Source organism: Chanos chanos, chromosome 16 (genome assembly GCF_902362185.1).
Source record: "Chanos chanos chromosome 16, fChaCha1.1, whole genome shotgun sequence".
NCBI classification, from domain to species: domain Eukaryota; kingdom Metazoa; phylum Chordata; class Actinopteri; order Gonorynchiformes; family Chanidae; genus Chanos; species Chanos chanos.
In genome coordinates, this window is record NC_044510.1 from 9,386,614 (window position 1) to 9,405,612 (window position 18,999).

Genomic DNA, 18,999 nt, shown 5'->3' on the forward strand with positions numbered 1-18,999 from the left:
AAGTATCAGGGCACCGACAGTCTCCTGAGAGAAAAAGGAAGAGAGAGAGAGAGACAGAGAAAGAGAGAGAGAGAGAGATTTTCACTGTTATTCCTACACCTGTGAAAATCTTATAAGTCAAGTAAGCAGAAAGTGGAGCATGACAACATTTACATGTCCCTGTGAACCTTGCAATAGTAAGTGTGTTAATCACTCAATGATAGAGACAACTCCTAGACACTCTCTTAATGTCAGCTGGATGTGAATGTGTGTGTGTGTCTCTCAAGTGTCCTATTACCTACTGCATCACTCTAATTACAGAGAGCCAGAGACTCTGATGAACTTTTGTCCTTTCTCTCCGTCCCTCTCATTCTTTCTGTCTATTTATTGCTCTCATTCTATTTCCGTTTCACTTCTCCCCCACACTCTTCTCTCTTTTCACCTCTGTGGTCTAATCTTTGCTAGCATTTTTTTATCATTCCCTTCAATACATTTCCTCTCTTTCTCTCTCTCTCTCTTTCTCTCTCTCACTCTCTCTCTCTCTCTCTCTCACTCTTTCTCTCTCTTGCTCACTCTCTCTCTCTCCCTCCCTCTCTCTCTCTCCCTCTCTCTCTCTCTCTCTCTCTCTCTCTCTCTTCCTCTCCCTCTCTCTCTCTCTCTCTCTCTCACTCTCTCTCTCTCTCTCTCTCTCTCTCACCTGCAGCATTGCGGATGTTGTTCCATCTCATACCGATGTTCTGACCCAAACTCTGACACAAAGTGGTCGCCATGGCTCCCACATTTCCATACTGCAACACACACACACACACACACACACACACAGACACACACAGACTTTCTTAAAGAATGAAAACTAAACACCTCACACAACAAGCAAATCTTTTCTTGACACCTGAGCAACTCAGAGAAAACTACTAAAATACTCTCACACACACACACACGCACATGCACACACACACCTCATTTATGCCTCCTCCTCTAGTGATGGAACAAATTCCTCCAGTGTATGCTGTTCCACTGCGGCTACTCTGGAAGGTGCTTCCCCTGCACACAGGTCACACGGGTCAAAGGTCAGGTAAGAGGTTTAGGTTCAAGTGTGTTGTGACACATGTCCTATGCCGGGTTAAAAAGAATCACATTTCTGGGCAAAGCTCAGACAGATATCTCTAAAAAAAAAAAATTGCCTGAATTTGCCTGTTAATTATCCCCACCCGCCTCCCTGCACACACGCGCACACACACGTACACACACACACAGGCATGCATAATTTAAAGAAACTATTACTATTGTTGTCATTAGTAGTAGTAGTAGTAGTAGTATTGACATAAATGTTGTTATTATTACCATGTTTCCATATTATAATTATTGTCGTTAATTCCCCTATCATATTACCAGTCCTTTGTCTTGTCCTGTGTATATTTATCTATTTACTTTTCTTCTTTATCCCTCACTCTCTTATCACCTTTCATTGATTTTGTCCTTCTGTCAGTCTGCTTGTCTTTCTGTTCACCTGTCTGTCTGTCATTCTACTGCTTAATTCACCTGTCTGTCTGTCATTCTACCGCTTAATTCACCTGTCTGTCTGCATGCTTGTTCGTTTGTCTCCTCTGCACGCACGTAGGTAGGTTCATCAAATGAAATTTAAAAAGAAGAAAACAAAAAAAAACAAAACAAAGAGAAAGAGAAAGTGCGATGTGTGATTCCCGTGTCGAAGGGGTGATGGCGGGCTTTAAAAAAAAAAAAAAGCCTTATTTAAAACAGTCATAGCACTGATGACTTTAACACGTCACAGAGAGGACTGGTGAGAAATCCGGACTTGACAGTGTGTAACAGATACTGTGGAGAGTGTGTTTTAGAAACATGCATATTTGCCTGTCTGATTTCTAGACTTAGCCTGGTTCATCAGAGTTCTCTAATTCTTCTTCTTCTTATTCTGCATAGTAATAATAATAATAATAATAATAATAATGATGATGATGATAATAATAATAATTCTTGTTGTCATGATTATCACATTTTTATAGCATTTTTAAAATGGCACTTCATACTCTGTCAGCAGCTCAAAATTCTTCACCAGCTGAATAAGAGCAAAAATGTGAACCAAAAATAAACCAAAAATGTATAATTCTACAGGAAGTACAGATATCTCTAAAAGGACAAACCTTAAGAACAGGCACTGGAAGGCATAAATATTGTACCGTCACATAAATGTAATACAGATTATGTTTTAAATAACAGCATAAACATAAACATCCTTTTTTTTTTTTGCCGTTTTATTTTGTAATCTAGTTGTGGGTGTTTGACCTATTTGTGCTGCTAGAGTTGGCCAAAAAAAAAAAAAAAATCTTCACAGACAAAGTTCAAACAACTTCCAGTGAATTCTCAAGAGGAGCTTGTGTAGCACCATGTCTCCACTCCAGAATTACTGGTCAGGGAATCCTGCGGCAGAGTGTCGGAGCAAGAGATCAACGGGACAACAGCACTGGGGCCAGTTCAAAGAAAAAGGACCTTCACCATGACTGCTGAAGACTGTTCACAAGTTCACAAGAATAGTCCACTCTCGCCTTTCCAGAAAATTCCGCACTTTTATCGTATCTCTGATGGAAACCGAAGAGAGGCCGTCTCTGTTTGACCAGCGCTCGGCACAAAGACGTCTAGAAAATCCAAATGAACACAAAATACTTTTTTTTTTTAATGTTAGAACATCTACAGCTTCAGCAATCTGTGGCGACCCCATTGTTGTTTTGCGTTCTGTTCGCGGCAAAACAAAGAGCCGGGCTTCACTTATTGTCGTTGATTTTATGGAGTGAGCTTGGACCAACTATTCACGTTATAAAGGCCCAGATAATAGGAGCATAAGCCAAAGAATATCTGAAGACAACGACATGAGGTTTGAGGGAATTACCATTCTGAGAGCTTGACCCGAGAGAAAAGAGGCTTTTTCTTTTCTTCGCCTAAAAGATCCAAAAAACCTTACACTACTGTGCTGTCCCCACATCCCTCTCTTCATCTTAACTCCATTCATTTGAAGAAGGGAGGCAGGAAAACGGAGGGGGCGGGAAAAGTAAAACGGGAAGTGGGAGCTGACGCTCAAACTTACGAGAACAGGTGGACAACGTCGCAAGGTTCCTTGATGTTCTCCTTGCGGTACTTCATAAAGTTCTGCAGTGTCGTCAGCGGGTCCGGCACCACGGAAATTGGATTTTCCGACGACCACGTCTCCATGGCGACCAGGACAATACGAGTGTTGAGCTGCTCCTTGTAGATCTGGGGGTCATGGTGACACGATCCAAAGTGATAAAGGGATGGCCCAAACCTTTTCCCCTCACGTAAAGTGACCTTTTGACCTACACAATACTCTAACACACTAATAACATTCTCTTTAAACAAAACACTAAGCTTTCAATTAAAATGCTGACTCTTTAAACTAAACATTAAGCTTCAACTAAGAAATTGACCAATCGTCTGTCAGATGTTTTAGATATTGACCAATCATCTGTCAGATGTTTCAGAAGTCTTACCGCATCAGCCATATTAACTACTGCCTTGGCAAAGTTCTTCGTCTGAGTCGTAGATTTCCGCAACTGGACAAACTACACAGAGAACAAAAAAGGCGCTTAGACAGACCCATGTTTGCATACACATCTGATGAAATTCACAAATACACGCAAAACTACATTTTTAACATTTTATCATTATTCCTTTGCCTCATTTCTTTCTCTCTCTCTCTCTGTCTCTCTCTCTCTAAACACAAACACATACAAAACATGAAAAACAAACAAGCACACATACAAACTCACACATCTCACCATTTCATAGTCGTTGATAACCATAAGCTCAATGTACTTAGTTTCAGTCTGTACTCTGGGCCTCCAAACCTGTAAAGACATAAAGAGGATGAGTAAAAATCTGTGTGTGTGTGTGTGTGTGTGTGCGTGTGTGTGTGTGTTTGTGCTGGCAGTTTCCGTGTCTTACCCGTCTCTTTGAGCGTCTCAGACCCTCTGTGTGTTCAGGTCTCTTTGGAGAATCGAGCTCTTCATCCTGGTGCTCATCATCCTCAGGAAGGTCTGCTTCACCCCCAGCCTCACTCTCAATACAACCTATGGACCAAGTCACACAGGACACGTTTATATGGATGTCTGAGAGAAACACAGATATCAGAGAGAGAGAGAGAGACAGACAGACAGACAGACAGACAGGCAGAAAGACAGACAGACAGACAGAGAGAGAGAGGAAGAGAAGGAGAGAAAGAGAGAGACAGAGAGAGGAGAGAGAGAGAGAGAGAGAAGTTTTCCAGACATATGGCAGGAAATGCTCTTACCTGAAGAAGAAGTTGGCAGTTTGACATCAAGCATCTTACGGACCAGATGAGCACCGACCTGCTCACACATCAGACATATCAGCATAAATGACATTTCTCTCTCTCTCTCTCACACACACACACACACACACAATCCTATCTCTTATAAACAAATAAAAAGGATATCAAAAAATCTCACCTGGTCACTTGAATTGAGAACAGGCTCAATCCCATATGAATACTGGCAATCTGAAAACATGCCACTGAGAGAGAGAGAGACAGAGAGAGAGAGAGAGAGAGAGAGAGAGCAAGAGAGACAGACAGACAGAAACGGAGAGAAACAGAGAGCCAGGTTGTATATTAGATATGTTAGATAGCACTAGATAGATAGCATTAGATATATTAGATAGCACTCGGGACAAAGACATCTAGAAAACCCAAATTGTGTGTGTGTGTGTGTGCGCGCGCGTACGTGTGCGTGCCTGTGTGTGTGTGTGTGTGTTCTCACCAGAGGCCGTGACATGTTGACAGAGCTACCCAGGAACCAGGAACCCCTCTCACAGTGCCATGGTAGTAACAGTGCTCTCCTCCCTGTGCAGGACACACACACACACACACACACACACACACATACACGTTCATTAAAATAATGACACTTGGACTTGTGACCACTGGTTGCATTTTGAAGGTCATCTGAAGCAAAACACCATCAATCAATAGTTTATAAATATCAACAAGAGCTAACAAACTCCGAGTGTTTCAGACGGAGATTATTGAAGACAGACTTCCAGAAATTTCCATAAGACTAAGTGCCACTGGGTTTCATGAGTCTTAAATTGGTCCTGAGGATATGAGCATTCCACTGATGTATTATGACATTCTCTACATATTCCTCTCTCTTCCTCCACTCCCTCTCTCTCTCTCTCTCTCTCTCTTACTGTTTCTCTGACCTAATTGTCCTTCCTTCCATTGCCTCTTCTCTTAGCTTAAGAGAGGCTCTTCTTCACGCATGGGATCTCAGTGAATGAATAAATAAAGATCTGAGTGTTCTCCTGTACACACACACACAGATACACACACACACACAAACACAGACACTCATATACTCACTCACACAGACACAGACTCACACTCACACTTACATATACTTACACACACACACACACACAATTACACACACACACAGACAGACACACATATCACACACACATTAATACACACTTAAATAAACACTCGCATACACATACATCCACGAACACACACATGGCAAGTCAACCAGGGAGAAAGCCGGATGTGTGGCTAGATGGTTGTATGGATGGACAGACAGATGGATGTATGGATGGATGGACAGATGGATGTATGGATGGACAGACAGATGGATGTATGGATGGACAGACAGATGGATGTATGGATGACTGGACAGATGGATAGTGTGAAGGGAATCTGAAGTCTGTTACAGCCCTCCAGCTGTCTGATCTATACTTATTTTCTTATCCTCATCTTTCTCTTCGATCCCTCCCTCCCTCTCTCTCTCTCTCTCTCTCTCTCTCTCTCCCATTCTTTCTTTCCTCTCTGCCAAGAACGAAATGCCAACATAGAGACAGCAGTGGGCGGGAATTACTCTGGCAGTCCGTTGCCATGGGAATGGCCTTCTGATTGGATGACAGCGCTTGGGAAAGAGAGTGGGCTGGGTGTTCCCAGAAAGAGTGAGAGAGAGAGAGAAAGAGAGAGAAAAACATGAAAATATACATCCAGGGTCTGTTTCTGTCATGGTAGGAGGCTGGGGGGGGGCATCCTCTGTAATCTCTTACTGTCACTGAAAAAAACTGTTAACAAACCACTGTCAGCACGGGGATTTGTTCCTACCAGAGAAAACAAGATATGAGGTTGTTGCTAATGGAATTTTACAGATGCAATGTATATCTCCCGTTTAGTGAATCCAGCAATACCTTGATAGCACTGGTCAAATGTGTCTCAGTCACAAGTTTTATTTGATAGCACCATTTTTTTTTTTTTAAATTTTAACTACCAAGATATTTTCACAGACTCAAACAAGCACGCAAAGTTGTTATCCCACGTTCCATAGTGTGGATAGCTCTGTTTTTCTCCTGCCAAGAATTGGCCACATCCTGATTAAAAACTGGATTTAGCAATGAATTGAGAAAACCAGAGAAAAACACCATCAACAACCTGAACAACCTGAATGATGCACACTTTGAGGTTCCTATCTTTGAGCTTACCGTAGAAGTCTTCGGAGAACCTGAGGGTTTTGTTCTGAGGTTGAGGAGGGTGTGTTTCTTAACGCAGGTGAAAATTCACAAAGCAGCTGACCCGAATAGCGTTTCACCTCACAACTCCAACAGGGGAACGGTTAACTGCTGGATTCACAGATATTTCAAACTTCTCACAGTGCTTTGGCAACTGTAGCAATGTGTGTTTCAAGAAGACCACTGCCGTTCCACAGCCAGAGAAGGCTAAAGTCAACCGGTCTTAATCAACCGTTCCACAGCCAGAGAAGACTAAAGTCAACCGGTCTTAATCAACCGTTCCACAGCCAGATAAGACTAAAGTCAACCGGTCTTAATCAACCGTTCCACAGCCGGAGAAGGCTAAAGTCAACCGGTCTTAATCAACCGTTCCACAGCCAGAGAAGACTAAAGTCAACCGGTCTTAATCAACTGTTCCACAGCCAGAGAAGACTAAAGTCAACCGGTCTTAATCAACCGTTCCACAGCCAGAGAAGGCTGATGTCACCCGTTTATCAGTGAATTATCAGTGATATCAGCGGTTCTCAAATCTGTGCTTTAGTCTTAGTCTTTAAGTGAAATCGCATTTCTGTTTCAGTACATTTAGTTTTATTTGAATGTATTTAAGTTTTAAAAAAAGGGACTGAAATCAAATTTAATTTAGTCAACAAAATACTTTGAGCCTTATTTTAATCTTCACTTTAGTCACAATTTTTTTTTTTTACCCTTTAATGTAGTTATCAAAAAGGTTACATTAGGTGGCAGTGGTGGCTAAAACATATCTTATATAAGCACAACACTAAAGGAGAAGCATTTTAGCAAAATTTCTTTTGCTTTATTTATGTGAAAAATGTCATATTTGCTTCGTTTCTACATTTTAAAAGTTCTTACAATTATTTAAAAAAAAAAACTACATGTGTGATAATTCATCACTTTCCAGTCCAACAGAAAAAAAGTGGACCCAGTAATTTCCCAAGCCAAGTTTTGCTTTTGTTTTAGTCAGACTAAAAAGCTAAAAAAAATGAGTTCCCATCATTTCCCCCTACGCAGAATATTCATCAAGTCATCTTTCCCATCATTATAAAATCAAGGCGTCGACAGGTATTTGGTCATAAGTCTTTTTTTTTTACCACAAAAACAAACACAGTTTGGAAAGTCAACTGCTGTTTCAACTCCAGATGACGCACTAACATCGGAGTGAAAATGTAACGAAATTACACAAGTTTAGCCTTTAAAGCAAAGTTAAGCTCGAAATTCAGGGATTCGGGCTTCTCCAGTTCCACTGACTATTGGATACTGGATTTCACAAAAGGAAGCAGAGTGAAAAAAAAAAAAAAAAACAAGGTGGAGAACCTCATCTACACTGATCCTGCACCACAGGAGCTCCTCAAGGACATTACATAAATCCTCAACCGTACTCAAAGGTAATCTAGAAAAGTCCAATCAAACACAACGGCTACCACGTTATCGATCCGGCGAATGAAGCCACGGTAATTGATTTGCGACAGTAATGAGGTATGTGCGAATCTGATGAAGTGGCCTGAACTAACAATGCAGAGTCTTTTCAATGAACCTGGCACGGAATGGAACTTCATTGTTCTGGTATAGCAGCACGTCCGCTCGGAAAATAAAAAACGGAGAGGAAAAACCACAGTGAGGAAAAAAAGATCTTAGGACCTAATTTACAGTCTGTCAGCTTGACAGATTTACAACAACCGCTGTTGCTTTCACAAGTACGGACCAAACCCTTACAAGACTGTTTTACAGAATTTATCGATAAAGCTCCGTAAATCTGAGGAAAGGTTTTGGCTTGGCGTTGATGTCAGGACCCTGGTGAAATACAGCATAACAGGGAGATAGGGGGTGAATAGTTGTGTCCTGCTGACAATGTGTGGATAGTTGTGAACTGCTGACAATGTGTGTGTGTGTGTGTGTGTATACTATATATATAAATATATATATATATATTCTGAGAAATGTGTTGTTAGGCAATTTTGTCATTGTGCGAACACCATAGAGCGTACTTACACAAACCTAGGTGGTATAGCCTACTACACACCTACACTCTAGGAAATTGTCCTGTAAAATTACAGTGAAGTACTAGTACAGTGAAAGAGCCTATTCCAGCGCTCATTGGGCGAAAGGCAGGGAAACACCCTGGACAGATTGCCAGTCCATTGCAGGGCACTCACAGACAAACACATTCACACCTAGGGAAAATTTAGTATCTCCACTTTGCCTGGCTTACATGTCTTTGGACTGTGGGAGGACACAGGAGCTCCCAGAGGAACTGAACTCAGGACCTTTTTGCTGTGAGGCAACAGCGCTGCCCACCTCACCACAACTTACTCCCAAAACTCTGCTCTAGTAGTGAACACTTCGATTCATTTTTGTGAACCGATTCCTTCAAACAGTTCAAGAAACTGAACCGGGTTTTGGGGGGTTTTTTTGAGTTTTGATTCTTTTGCTCTTCGATACGTTTCCTCACTCATGTCTTCAGCTTACGGCTCTCGCTGAAGCTTTATATTGAATGCAAAAGGCCGCGTACAAATCTAATGTCAATAAAATAATTACTCAAACTTTGCATAATTTCAAAAAAGCTCTTTATCTCTTCTTTGCTAACATTCCCTTTATATTTAAATCCCCATGTATTTATATATTCATATATATTTATTCAACACGTCAGTTTAACGTACATATCCTTAAAACTCTTTTTATTTATTTATTTCAAAACAAACAGTTTCTAATATCAAATTTTTAATCGAGTAAAAAAGAAAATACTGCATTGTACCAACAAATTTTACAGTAACCTGCTGTTAGCGGTCAGTCTTATTTTTGGCTCCAAGAAAGCATCAGACTATACAGTATTTCACCTTGTTTTGGAAAAACAATACATCACTGTTAGAATTTGGCTGTATTTTTACAACAATTTACCACAGTGTAGACTATAAGCTATAGCCTATTGCTCCTAGGCTACAAACCTGTACAGAGACGCAGCAAACACGAGATGTATGAGGCTGCTGCCTGCGTAACACGGCATTCAAACTTTTTTTTAAAAGTAGAAAGAGTACACTCTAAAATAACTATAAAAAGTATAGTATAGTAAATACATAAACCAGTAACATAGTTGTTCATTATCATTATCCATTGTTATGTACTGTACATGATTGTATGTGCTGTAAATTTATACGACTGGCAGCGCAGTAGGTTGGTTTACACCAGCATCACAACAAACATGTGAGTAAAGCGTTGCACTACAACGTTATCACCATTACCCACAGGGGTACCTGCAGCCCTTTCTGACATTTTCACACACATATACACACAACAGAAATATATTTACTGTATATACTGTATGTATGTATGTATGTATATGTGTGTGTGTGTGTGTACATATATATATATATATATATATATATATATATATATATATATATATATGCCCGGTAGTAGATGGACTGAAAGGGTGGAGTCTTGGGCATTCATTTAGAGTCGATACCATTAGACAGGATCTCGTCGCCCACAAATATAAACTGTTTTTTTTCGCCTCAGTCTCCCAGGTCGTACCAGTGTCAAAGTACAGACGAAGCAAGCACTGACTGATTATTCATACAGCGCCGTGATGGCCACATCTACTGCAGGTTGATTCGCACAGTGTCTTCTGCTGCACTAGTAATGCTTTGTGTTGTACTGTGTAGTTTGTCACTGTGATAGAGGCTTAAGATAACTGGCAGTGGTTTAGTGCTGAATCACTTTTTTTTTAGCAAAACGGAACTTGAAACGCTTGCATGCACACACACACACACACACACACACACGCACACACACACTCACACGCACACATGCACCCATATACGGGCGCACACACACACACTCACACACACACCAACACACACACACATACAAACATACACACACAGAAAATGATCTTACTGCTGACTCCGAGGGTTTCCCATCTTGGTCAAAGTGTCGCTCCACGTAATCAGAGGATAGCAAGTGACTAAGGAGAGAAACACAAATACAAATCAATATTATCAATTCTATTGATTCTATTGTAAGAGAGGGTGTGTGTGTGCCTGCGTGTGTGTGTGTGTGTGTGTGTGTGTGGTGTGTGTGTTTTGTGCCTGTCTGCATATGTGTGTGATCATGTGGGTGGGAGCGTTTGTGAAAGAAATAAGAAAAAAAGAACAAACAGGAAAAGAAGAGGTGCACAAAGAGGAAGAAGCAGAAGAAGAAGAAGAGGAAGAAGAAGAAGAAGAGGAAGAGGAAGAAGAAGAAGAAGAAGAAGAAGAAGAAGAAGAAGAAGAAGAAGAAGAAGAAAGATGGAGATAACAAGGAGGAGAAGAGGATGATAACACTCACTGGTTTAATTCTAAGTCCAAGATGAATGTTCTTCCAAACACCTCAATCTGGAAACTACTCCGGGCCAGATGAATAGGCTGGAAAAGAGGAAAGGGGGGGGGGGGGGCGGGGGCAGAAAGTTGACAAAAATTCTCCCCTGCTGCATTTATTAGCAATCCATTTCCACCGAAAAACAGTCAATTCGGTATTGTCTGGGCCAAATTAGCTCTTTTAACATGGATCAGTCGCACAGAGGGTACATTATCATCCCGTCTTGGCCCCCAGCTCATACAAAAGCTGAAACCAGAGTGAGGCATAAAAACTGTATCTGAAACAAACAAAGGGCTGATTTGTCATAAGTGCTGATTTGTCATAAGTCCTACAGCACATAATTTAAAACAGAGAGAGATTTTAATCATGGTGCGTTACTCAAAGCATTAAACTCTCATTATCCGTACAAACTAATGATCCGCATCTACTTCAGTTTGGCTAATTCGCTCCTTAGGCGCAATTCTCTAAGTCTTACAGTATCTATCACCTACAGAAATATTCACAGAAAATATTCTTCATCCCAAAAGGAGATGTTCATTCAAACCTGAGTCTGGTAAAAAAAAAAAAAAAAAACATGTGTTCATTGAGACTGAAGATGTAAGACATGGCAGAATCAACATTTTTTTTTTTCATCTTATGTGGTGGATGAAAATCGAGCACAGCGGCTATCACAATACTGTACAAGTGAGTGCCTAAAAGCTTGAAAACCTCAGAGGTGCTCACAATTAAACTGGGGACAACTTTGTATATGTGCATAAAATACATGCCTTAAAGTTTTTGTTGATCTGAAATATTCCGTGACATTTGAAGCAAAAAAAAAAGAAAAAAGTTGTTAAAAGTTTCTTTCCAAACACCACTGTTTCCACACGTCATTTTGCAACTAAGTTGGCACTATCCTTTGGCACTATCTTTCTTTTCTCTCTTTCAAAAAAAAAAAAATGTTGCAGTACGTGTTCCGGTAAAGCTGTTCTGTGTGAAGAGCCTTTGGTGCCTAAAGAGGAGGTACACGAAAAAAATAAAATAAATAAAAAGAAATCCTCTAATCCAGATTTATCCAGTACATTCACTGACATCGAAGAAAACAGCCCATCACTTATGTCTAACAGGGTAGTCCGCCAGCAACGAGGCATTTTCTGAGGCTATCAAGAGAGCACAGATAAAATAATCAGATCGATTAGACGTCCATCCACTCGCTTGGCACAAGTGACCGCACCGATGCCATCTGGGATAGAGAGAAAATGGTGTAACAGAGACAGATGAGTATGGGCTGGAGGAGTGAAAGTGAGAGAGAGAGAGAGAGAGAGAGAGGGAGAGAGAGAGAATGTAGCCAATGATCTCCATTATGGAAGTCTGCCAAAAATACCCAGATGTCCAGAGAAAAGAGGGACAGATGAAGGAAGAGAGAAAATGAAGGGTGTCAGGACAAGCAATCTGAGGGAGATTCTCAGAGAGATTAACGGCGGTCACCAAGGGAACTATCTCTGCGCTTTATCGAGCAAAACTTGACATCGCCAAAAGCTTCCACTGAGAGCGTAGTATTTCAGCACGTCGGTCTGCCAGCACTGAATCACCAGCGCTTTCGAAAAAAAAAAAAACCTCTCGACGGCAAACGCATAAAAGAACAACTCACTCACTTACAACTCTTAACGCGGCCACCCACTCACGCAAAACGAAAAAAAAAATTTAAAAAAAACTGCTCTCAAAATTAAAAATCAACTGCACGCTCACTTATGAAACAATATCATGTTTTGACTCATTTTCTGAGTGAGATCACAAAAAGTCACTTACTTTGCAAAGCACAAACTAAAACTAAACCATTATCATTACAGTAGAAGTGGTTTATTTAGATAATACTAGCCACTAACACACACACACACACACACACACACACACGCATAATATACGTGTACATTACCATTTGAGACCACTAAATTTCTTCTACCATCCATTTCGACTGGCCCCAGTTTGACCTAAACTCAGCGCGTTTTCACACGTACTGTGTTAAATGGCAGTATGGACCAGTCAGGTAATTGTACTAGTTACCTCAATCCCCTGTGAGTTTATAAAGGTCCTTATCCACCAGTTGTTATAGTCAATAGCCGACTCTAGGGCATACGCTAATGTCACCCAAGTAATGGATGTCTAATGGGTGTCTGCCGGCTTTTAGCTACAGGACAGACAGTACATACAGATAGCTTTCTATTATGAATGAAAAAACCATGGGCCGCTTGGCCTGTACAAGACTGTGTAATCTAGGTAAGAGGTTTTATGGGCTGCCACTGTATTGATTAGCTTTTTTTCCATTTGAACGCTTAAAACTGTGTTCATCAAAAACTGTTGCAGCTTTATTTTATTTATTTATTTATTTATTTTTACCTGTTATATAAAGTCTTCGGGTCTAGGCGAGGACAGAGAATCAGTTTATCACAAAGAGCTGCTATTTCAAAGATCCATCAAACCAATAAAACAAACCAAATCTGTTCTCAGTAGATAGGCGTTTTTTTCCCCCCTGAGCTATACTCACACTGATAAGAACTAGGCAACCAATTCATTACAGAGTTGATTTTTTTTTCCTAAGATGGCATTTACCTATTATTTTGAAGAAAACAGAAACAGCAGCGGATACCGATAGTACTGACGAAGTGAATAATAAGCAGATGCCATACATAATCTGCTGCAACGCACATTGATAATTCTGTGAGGCGTTTTTAAACCAAGAAATATATTCTCGTTTTTTTTCAGGAAGTGACCAGGCTAAAAGCGCCTAATAACACAGAAGCAAAGCTTTAATAAAAAGAAGGGTGATTATCACACCCTTCTTTTTATTAAAGAGAACAGAGGAAGGTCTGTATTGATAAGTTAGAACCATTTTTCTGTTTCATTGCTGTTTGATTCTGATGCTACAGTGTTGAGTGAAATTCACTTATTGCTTTACCATTGCTTAGCTTGATTTTCCCCCAGCTAACATCGGTGTGTTAAATATTTAACTGACAGGACTCAGTTCGGATCACTCTTGCATACACATATACAGAGAGAGAGAGAGAGAGAGAGAGAAAGAGAGAGAGAGGGAGAGAAGGAGAGAGAAAGACAGAGAGAGAGAGGGAGAGAGGGAGAGAAAGAGAGAGAGAGAGAGAGAGAGAGAGAGGGGGAGAGAAAGAGAGAGAGAGAGAGAAAGAGAGAGGGAGAGAGAGAGAGAGAGGGAGAGAGAGAGAGAAAGAGAGAGGGAGAGTTACCAAGAGCAAGTGAGAAGAGAGAGCTGTTGATGGATGGACTAAAGATAGAGTTTAATGAAAAAGAGAGCAATATCGGAGGGATAAAGAGAAAGAACGGAGGAGGAGAGAGAGAAATGTAGTGGTAGACAGAGAGAGAGAGAGGGATAATGTGTGGCCGCTGCCTGGCCGATGCAGCACTTTGCACACAGAGCCGTTTAATTATTAATGAGGACATACTTCAACACTGAACTAAATAATGAAGAAGAGGAAGAGAGTGTGTGATATGGAGAAAGAGAGAGAGAGAGAGAGACAGAGAGAGAGAGAAAGAGGGCAGGAGGAAGATAGATTAGGGTGGGTAATTTTCTTTCTCTCACACATGCAAACTCAATCTCTCTCTCCCTTCCTCTCTCTCTCTCTGTGTTTCACATACATATAGGGAGATAGGTGGGGGGGGGACAATTTCGAGTGACCTCCTTATTCCAATATGTCTAGGTTGCTATGCCGTTATTTAATTTTACACAGAACGAAAACTCAGCATTAAATTAACATTCCACCAGCCGTGTATCCGAGCAAGAATTGTGTTTCTAACACATACGTCCTGTATGGGATACCATCAGCAAAATTACACAAGACCTCAATTCTTTACAAAGCAAGTGTGTGTTACTGTAGAGGGCTGATAAAGCAAAAAAATACACCACCAATGTATCTAGTGTTTGTGACAGAATGACAAAATAAACGAAATGATTATTTTCTCTTTTGAATGATAACTTCATGTTCAAACTGAAATACAATATTTCTGTCGCTGTAGCATCCTGAATAGGACCTCTGCTTATGCAATAACCATACTGTCATTTAACTGTTAAAAAGGCTGCAGTAAACGGTTATAACCTACTGGTCATTTTACAAGTGTTCTGTTTCATTGAGATGATCATGCTAATATGACATGTCAGTGAAACGTTAACGATACTGTAAATGAGGTAATAATTATCTGTCACTATTGTAATAAACGTGTCTTATGTTACTGATATAAAGCTGTGCTACTATTATAAAAGATGCTTTCAGTGACTAGAACTTTGTCAGTGGGGTAATCGATTCAGCGATATCATTTGAAAATTTAAAAAGCGTGTGAAACAAGCCCACTTCTTTTTTCTTTTTTCTTTTTTTGTAAATGGATGTGAACAACTCTGACTGAAAATATATATATATATATATATATATATATATATATCAGAGAATCCACCATAGCAAATCACAAACGCCTCTCGTTCTGTCTGTTCCAAAACTCTTACTCAACTGTTCAGTGAACTCAGTTCATTGAAATGCAGCTTAAAAAAAAAAAATACAGGCTATTATCATCAGTAGCTGTGCTGAAAAAAACGTTAAGAACCAAAACCGCTGTGGATCCAGGACTGAACTGAGGATTGTACATAATTCACATTTATTCCAACTAGGAACCAGCCCATTCTACTCAATGTTTAATCAGATTCTTTGGCTCAAGATGTGAGTTAATTAGAAATATAAACTAGTCAGACATGTAGACTTTGACGAGGCAGAAATGAATTTGTTGAGAATGTAGTGTCGGCTCTAATAGAACAAATGACTGGCTTTGATGCCAACACTTGATATCAGATGGTCTGAAATCTTGAGTCTCTGCTCAGAAAGTAACCTGTAACTTTTTAAACACTGAGAAACTTACTCCTATGAATTAACATATATAGAATCTAAACAGCCTACTGTATCATGCATGGATGTATTTCAGTCAGTGGAGAAGTAGTTACATGGTGTGTAGAGGTGTCCAAAGAGAAATGTTAATAGATTTGAATGGTTTGGTTCATAGCTTTTTTTTTTTTCTAGTGCCTACAGGCTCAGATGCCCATTTCTCAGTTCAGTCAATATGAGAGAGAGTCTCAGTGGATTTGCAAAGGGCAAAACGAGCCAACCAAGTGAGTATAAATCCAATATATATACATTTCAGCAACTGTGTGTAATGGAGTGATCTTTCTGTGAATGGTAGTCAGTATCTAAAAGATACAAACCTCCTTTATTACCCTCTGAAACGCTCATATTTCAGAGACCTCAGAAGCGGAACAACCTGGACTAGCCACTATGGTGTTTCGATTAAAAAACAAACAAACAAACAAACAAACAAAAACATCAAACTATACTCGAAGTATCCTCTGGATACATTAATAGCCAAACTATCATTATTAAACCATGCGCACCAGGTTATCTGTTGATCACTCACCGTTCCCTCTCCCGTGCTGTTTCTGACCCGCGTGCCTAGGTGGCCGTGCGTCGTTTCTTTACTCGAGTCTCTCTGCTGCAGTAGCCGCTGAGGGTGGGTGACTTCGTCGGCCACAACTTGACTCTCTCCCTGCTGCTCCATCGGAAAAAACCAATCCCACACGCTGGCATCCTTTGGCGACGAACTACTGCTACCGCCTGAAACACATGGGGAGTAGGACGGGTTAACAATATGGGACAGGTTTGATAATGTCTCATTCAGGGGTAGTGCCTACGAATAATATAAACATTTTCTTCTATACCAAACGAATGGCTATTGATATCACAGTTGTCGACATGAGAATGTCGCTGTTACGTAACTATTTTCAACAATTGTGGCTTGTCAAGGAGCAAGCTGTTGTGTGCTCACTCGGGGCGGTAAGGGCGAGAGTAAAGACTCTGCGGCTAAAATGTGTTGATGCAGCAAATCGGTGCATCTCTCGAGCTGACTGTAGAGCGCGAGGGAGCGACGCTCGAGGTTTTGGCACTGAGGCAAGAGCCTCTGCTGTGTGCCAGCACCGGAACACTATTCTGCGAAAGAAAAACGATTACAGGTGCAAAAACCTTCAGAGGTCGAACGGGAAAAAAAATGAAAACAGCGAGGGATGCTCCCCTATTCCGTTCCCCTCCCTCTCCATCCCTCCTCCCGTCTTTCCCCGGTCCCCTCTCGGTTACCTGTCACGGAAAGCCTTGCGCCCACTGCAGCAAACACCAGGCACCGCACCGCCAGCATGCTGATCACATAATCCCCGCGAGTTGCATCGAGCCTCGGCGGTTGATATATTAACGTTATGGCGACTAGAGACGACGAAATAATAAAATGAAACAGAAGCTTAACTGAGTTGGTGCGGTCACCCGCCTCTCATCTCGCTAGTCAGCATTGGCAGCCCCAGATCACAGTCAAATCTGTGCTTGGGTGTCGCTGCAGTTTTGAAGAAGGAAAAAAAAAATGTCAGAGCCAATCAATATAAAGTATTGACTGATAAATAAAACGTGTGAAATCTGTCAACTGGGCAGTCGTCGTGTAAGTATAGTGGGCATGTTGCTCAAAAGAGTGTGCGTGTGTGAGTGTGTATGTGTATCTGCGTTTGTGTGTGTATGTGTGCAAATCTGCGGTATGCGGAAACGCTAGGCGTTGGAGAAATGAACGGTTCTGCGGCGAAGGAGGGCACGTGGGACAGGAGTACCCTCCCTCATCTCGTCTCTCGCTCTATCTCTAAGCCTCCTCTCGCCGTTGCCATGCAGTTCTCTCTGCTCAGGCCGCGCGAGGAGGGGGCAACCATTGAATGCGACATCCTGTGAAACCACTAAAAACGTGGTCCAGGAAAGGATGATTTACCGGTTAATGTTCAGAGCGGTCAACTTACTTATCACTGGATCGAACAAATCAACTAAAAGCAGTCAATTAGTGATTAAGCTATCTATGTGAGAAACATGTTGAGTGTTTACTTGGGTAAACACAAAAATCCAAAAACTAATAGACGGACAATGGAAAGTGAAGAGTGATTATCTATAGGCAACATAAACTACAGCCTTCATTGCAGTCTTGAACAAAATTAACTCCCCCCTCCCCCTTTTGTCATTAACCAATAGCGTTTTGGGAATGTGACCCAAATGAGTTATTCCTCGTTCCCTTGACGTGACATCTTTATTTAGTGAGGCCAGAAGAAGTACAGTGGGAAGACTCGGCCTTCATCTATCACCCCTGTGCTTTCTTTCTCTCCCTCTTTCTTTCTTTGACTGTGACTGATGTCTTCTGTCATGGCCCTGCCTGAGCTATTCCAGATACCCCCACCCATGTTCAATATTACTTTAGACCATGCACACACACACACACACACACACACACACACACATACACACAACTGTGCCAGTCAACACCTTCACACACACACACACACACACACACACACACACACACACACAGATTTGTGCCGATCATTACCTTTACACACATACACACACACACTAACTTTTGTGCTGATCAGCACCCTTACACACACACACACACATATTTGTGCCGATCAAGACCTTCACACACACACATGCACGCATGCACAAACACTGGTGCCAACCAACACCTTAAACACACACACGCACACACACACATTCGTGCCAACCAAGACCTTTACACACACACATATACGTTTGGGCCGATCAACACCTTCGCACACAAATGCACACGCACGCACACACACACACACACACACACACACACACACACACACACACAAACATTTGTGCCAACCAACACCTTTAAACACACACACACACACACACACACACACAGATGTGTTGTGTTGGTTGACCTGGTCATTTCGTCTCTTGCTCCACTGTGTCTGGGCTTTGCTGCTGCTATAGCACCTTGCACTAATGGAGCAAGAGTGTGTCAGCAATATTTTATAACGCTCTCAGACACAGAGACAGAGAGAGAGAGAGAGACAGAGAGAGAGAGAGAGGGAGAGAGAGAGAGAGAGAGAGAGAGGGAGGGGGAGAGAGAGAGAGAGAGAGAGAGAGAGAGAGAGAGAGGGAGAGAGAGAGAGAGAGACCTAAATCCTTGCACTGTGTACATTCATGACACAGAAAG

At 41.3% G+C, this 18,999-nt stretch overlaps 1 protein-coding gene across 1 annotated transcript in view; it reads right to left on the reverse strand.

Moving 5' to 3' along the window:
• Positions 1–17,609, reverse strand: part of LOC115829801 (disintegrin and metalloproteinase domain-containing protein 11-like) — a 29,541-nt gene extending 11,932 nt beyond the window's left edge. Inside the window, exons 1-16 of the mRNA XM_030793965.1 lie at positions 17,600–17,609; positions 17,088–17,210; positions 16,375–16,571; positions 10,888–10,964; positions 10,459–10,525; positions 4,788–4,870; positions 4,479–4,542; positions 4,301–4,361; positions 4,105–4,118; positions 3,955–4,035; positions 3,789–3,857; positions 3,501–3,572; positions 3,080–3,246; positions 939–1,023; positions 677–767; positions 1–24 (exon numbers count right to left, since the gene is read on the reverse strand). The exon at positions 1–24 is cut by the window's left edge and continues 28 nt beyond it. Coding sequence (XP_030649825.1) covers positions 1–24; positions 677–767; positions 939–1,023; positions 3,080–3,246; positions 3,501–3,572; positions 3,789–3,857; positions 3,955–4,035; positions 4,105–4,118; positions 4,301–4,361; positions 4,479–4,542; positions 4,788–4,870; positions 10,459–10,525; positions 10,888–10,964; positions 16,375–16,571; positions 17,088–17,210; positions 17,600–17,609 — 1,285 coding nt within the window. The remainder of the gene's footprint in view (positions 25–676; positions 768–938; positions 1,024–3,079; positions 3,247–3,500; positions 3,573–3,788; positions 3,858–3,954; positions 4,036–4,104; positions 4,119–4,300; positions 4,362–4,478; positions 4,543–4,787; positions 4,871–10,458; positions 10,526–10,887; positions 10,965–16,374; positions 16,572–17,087; positions 17,211–17,599) is intronic.
• Between the last annotated feature and the right edge of the window lie 1,390 nt (positions 17,610–18,999).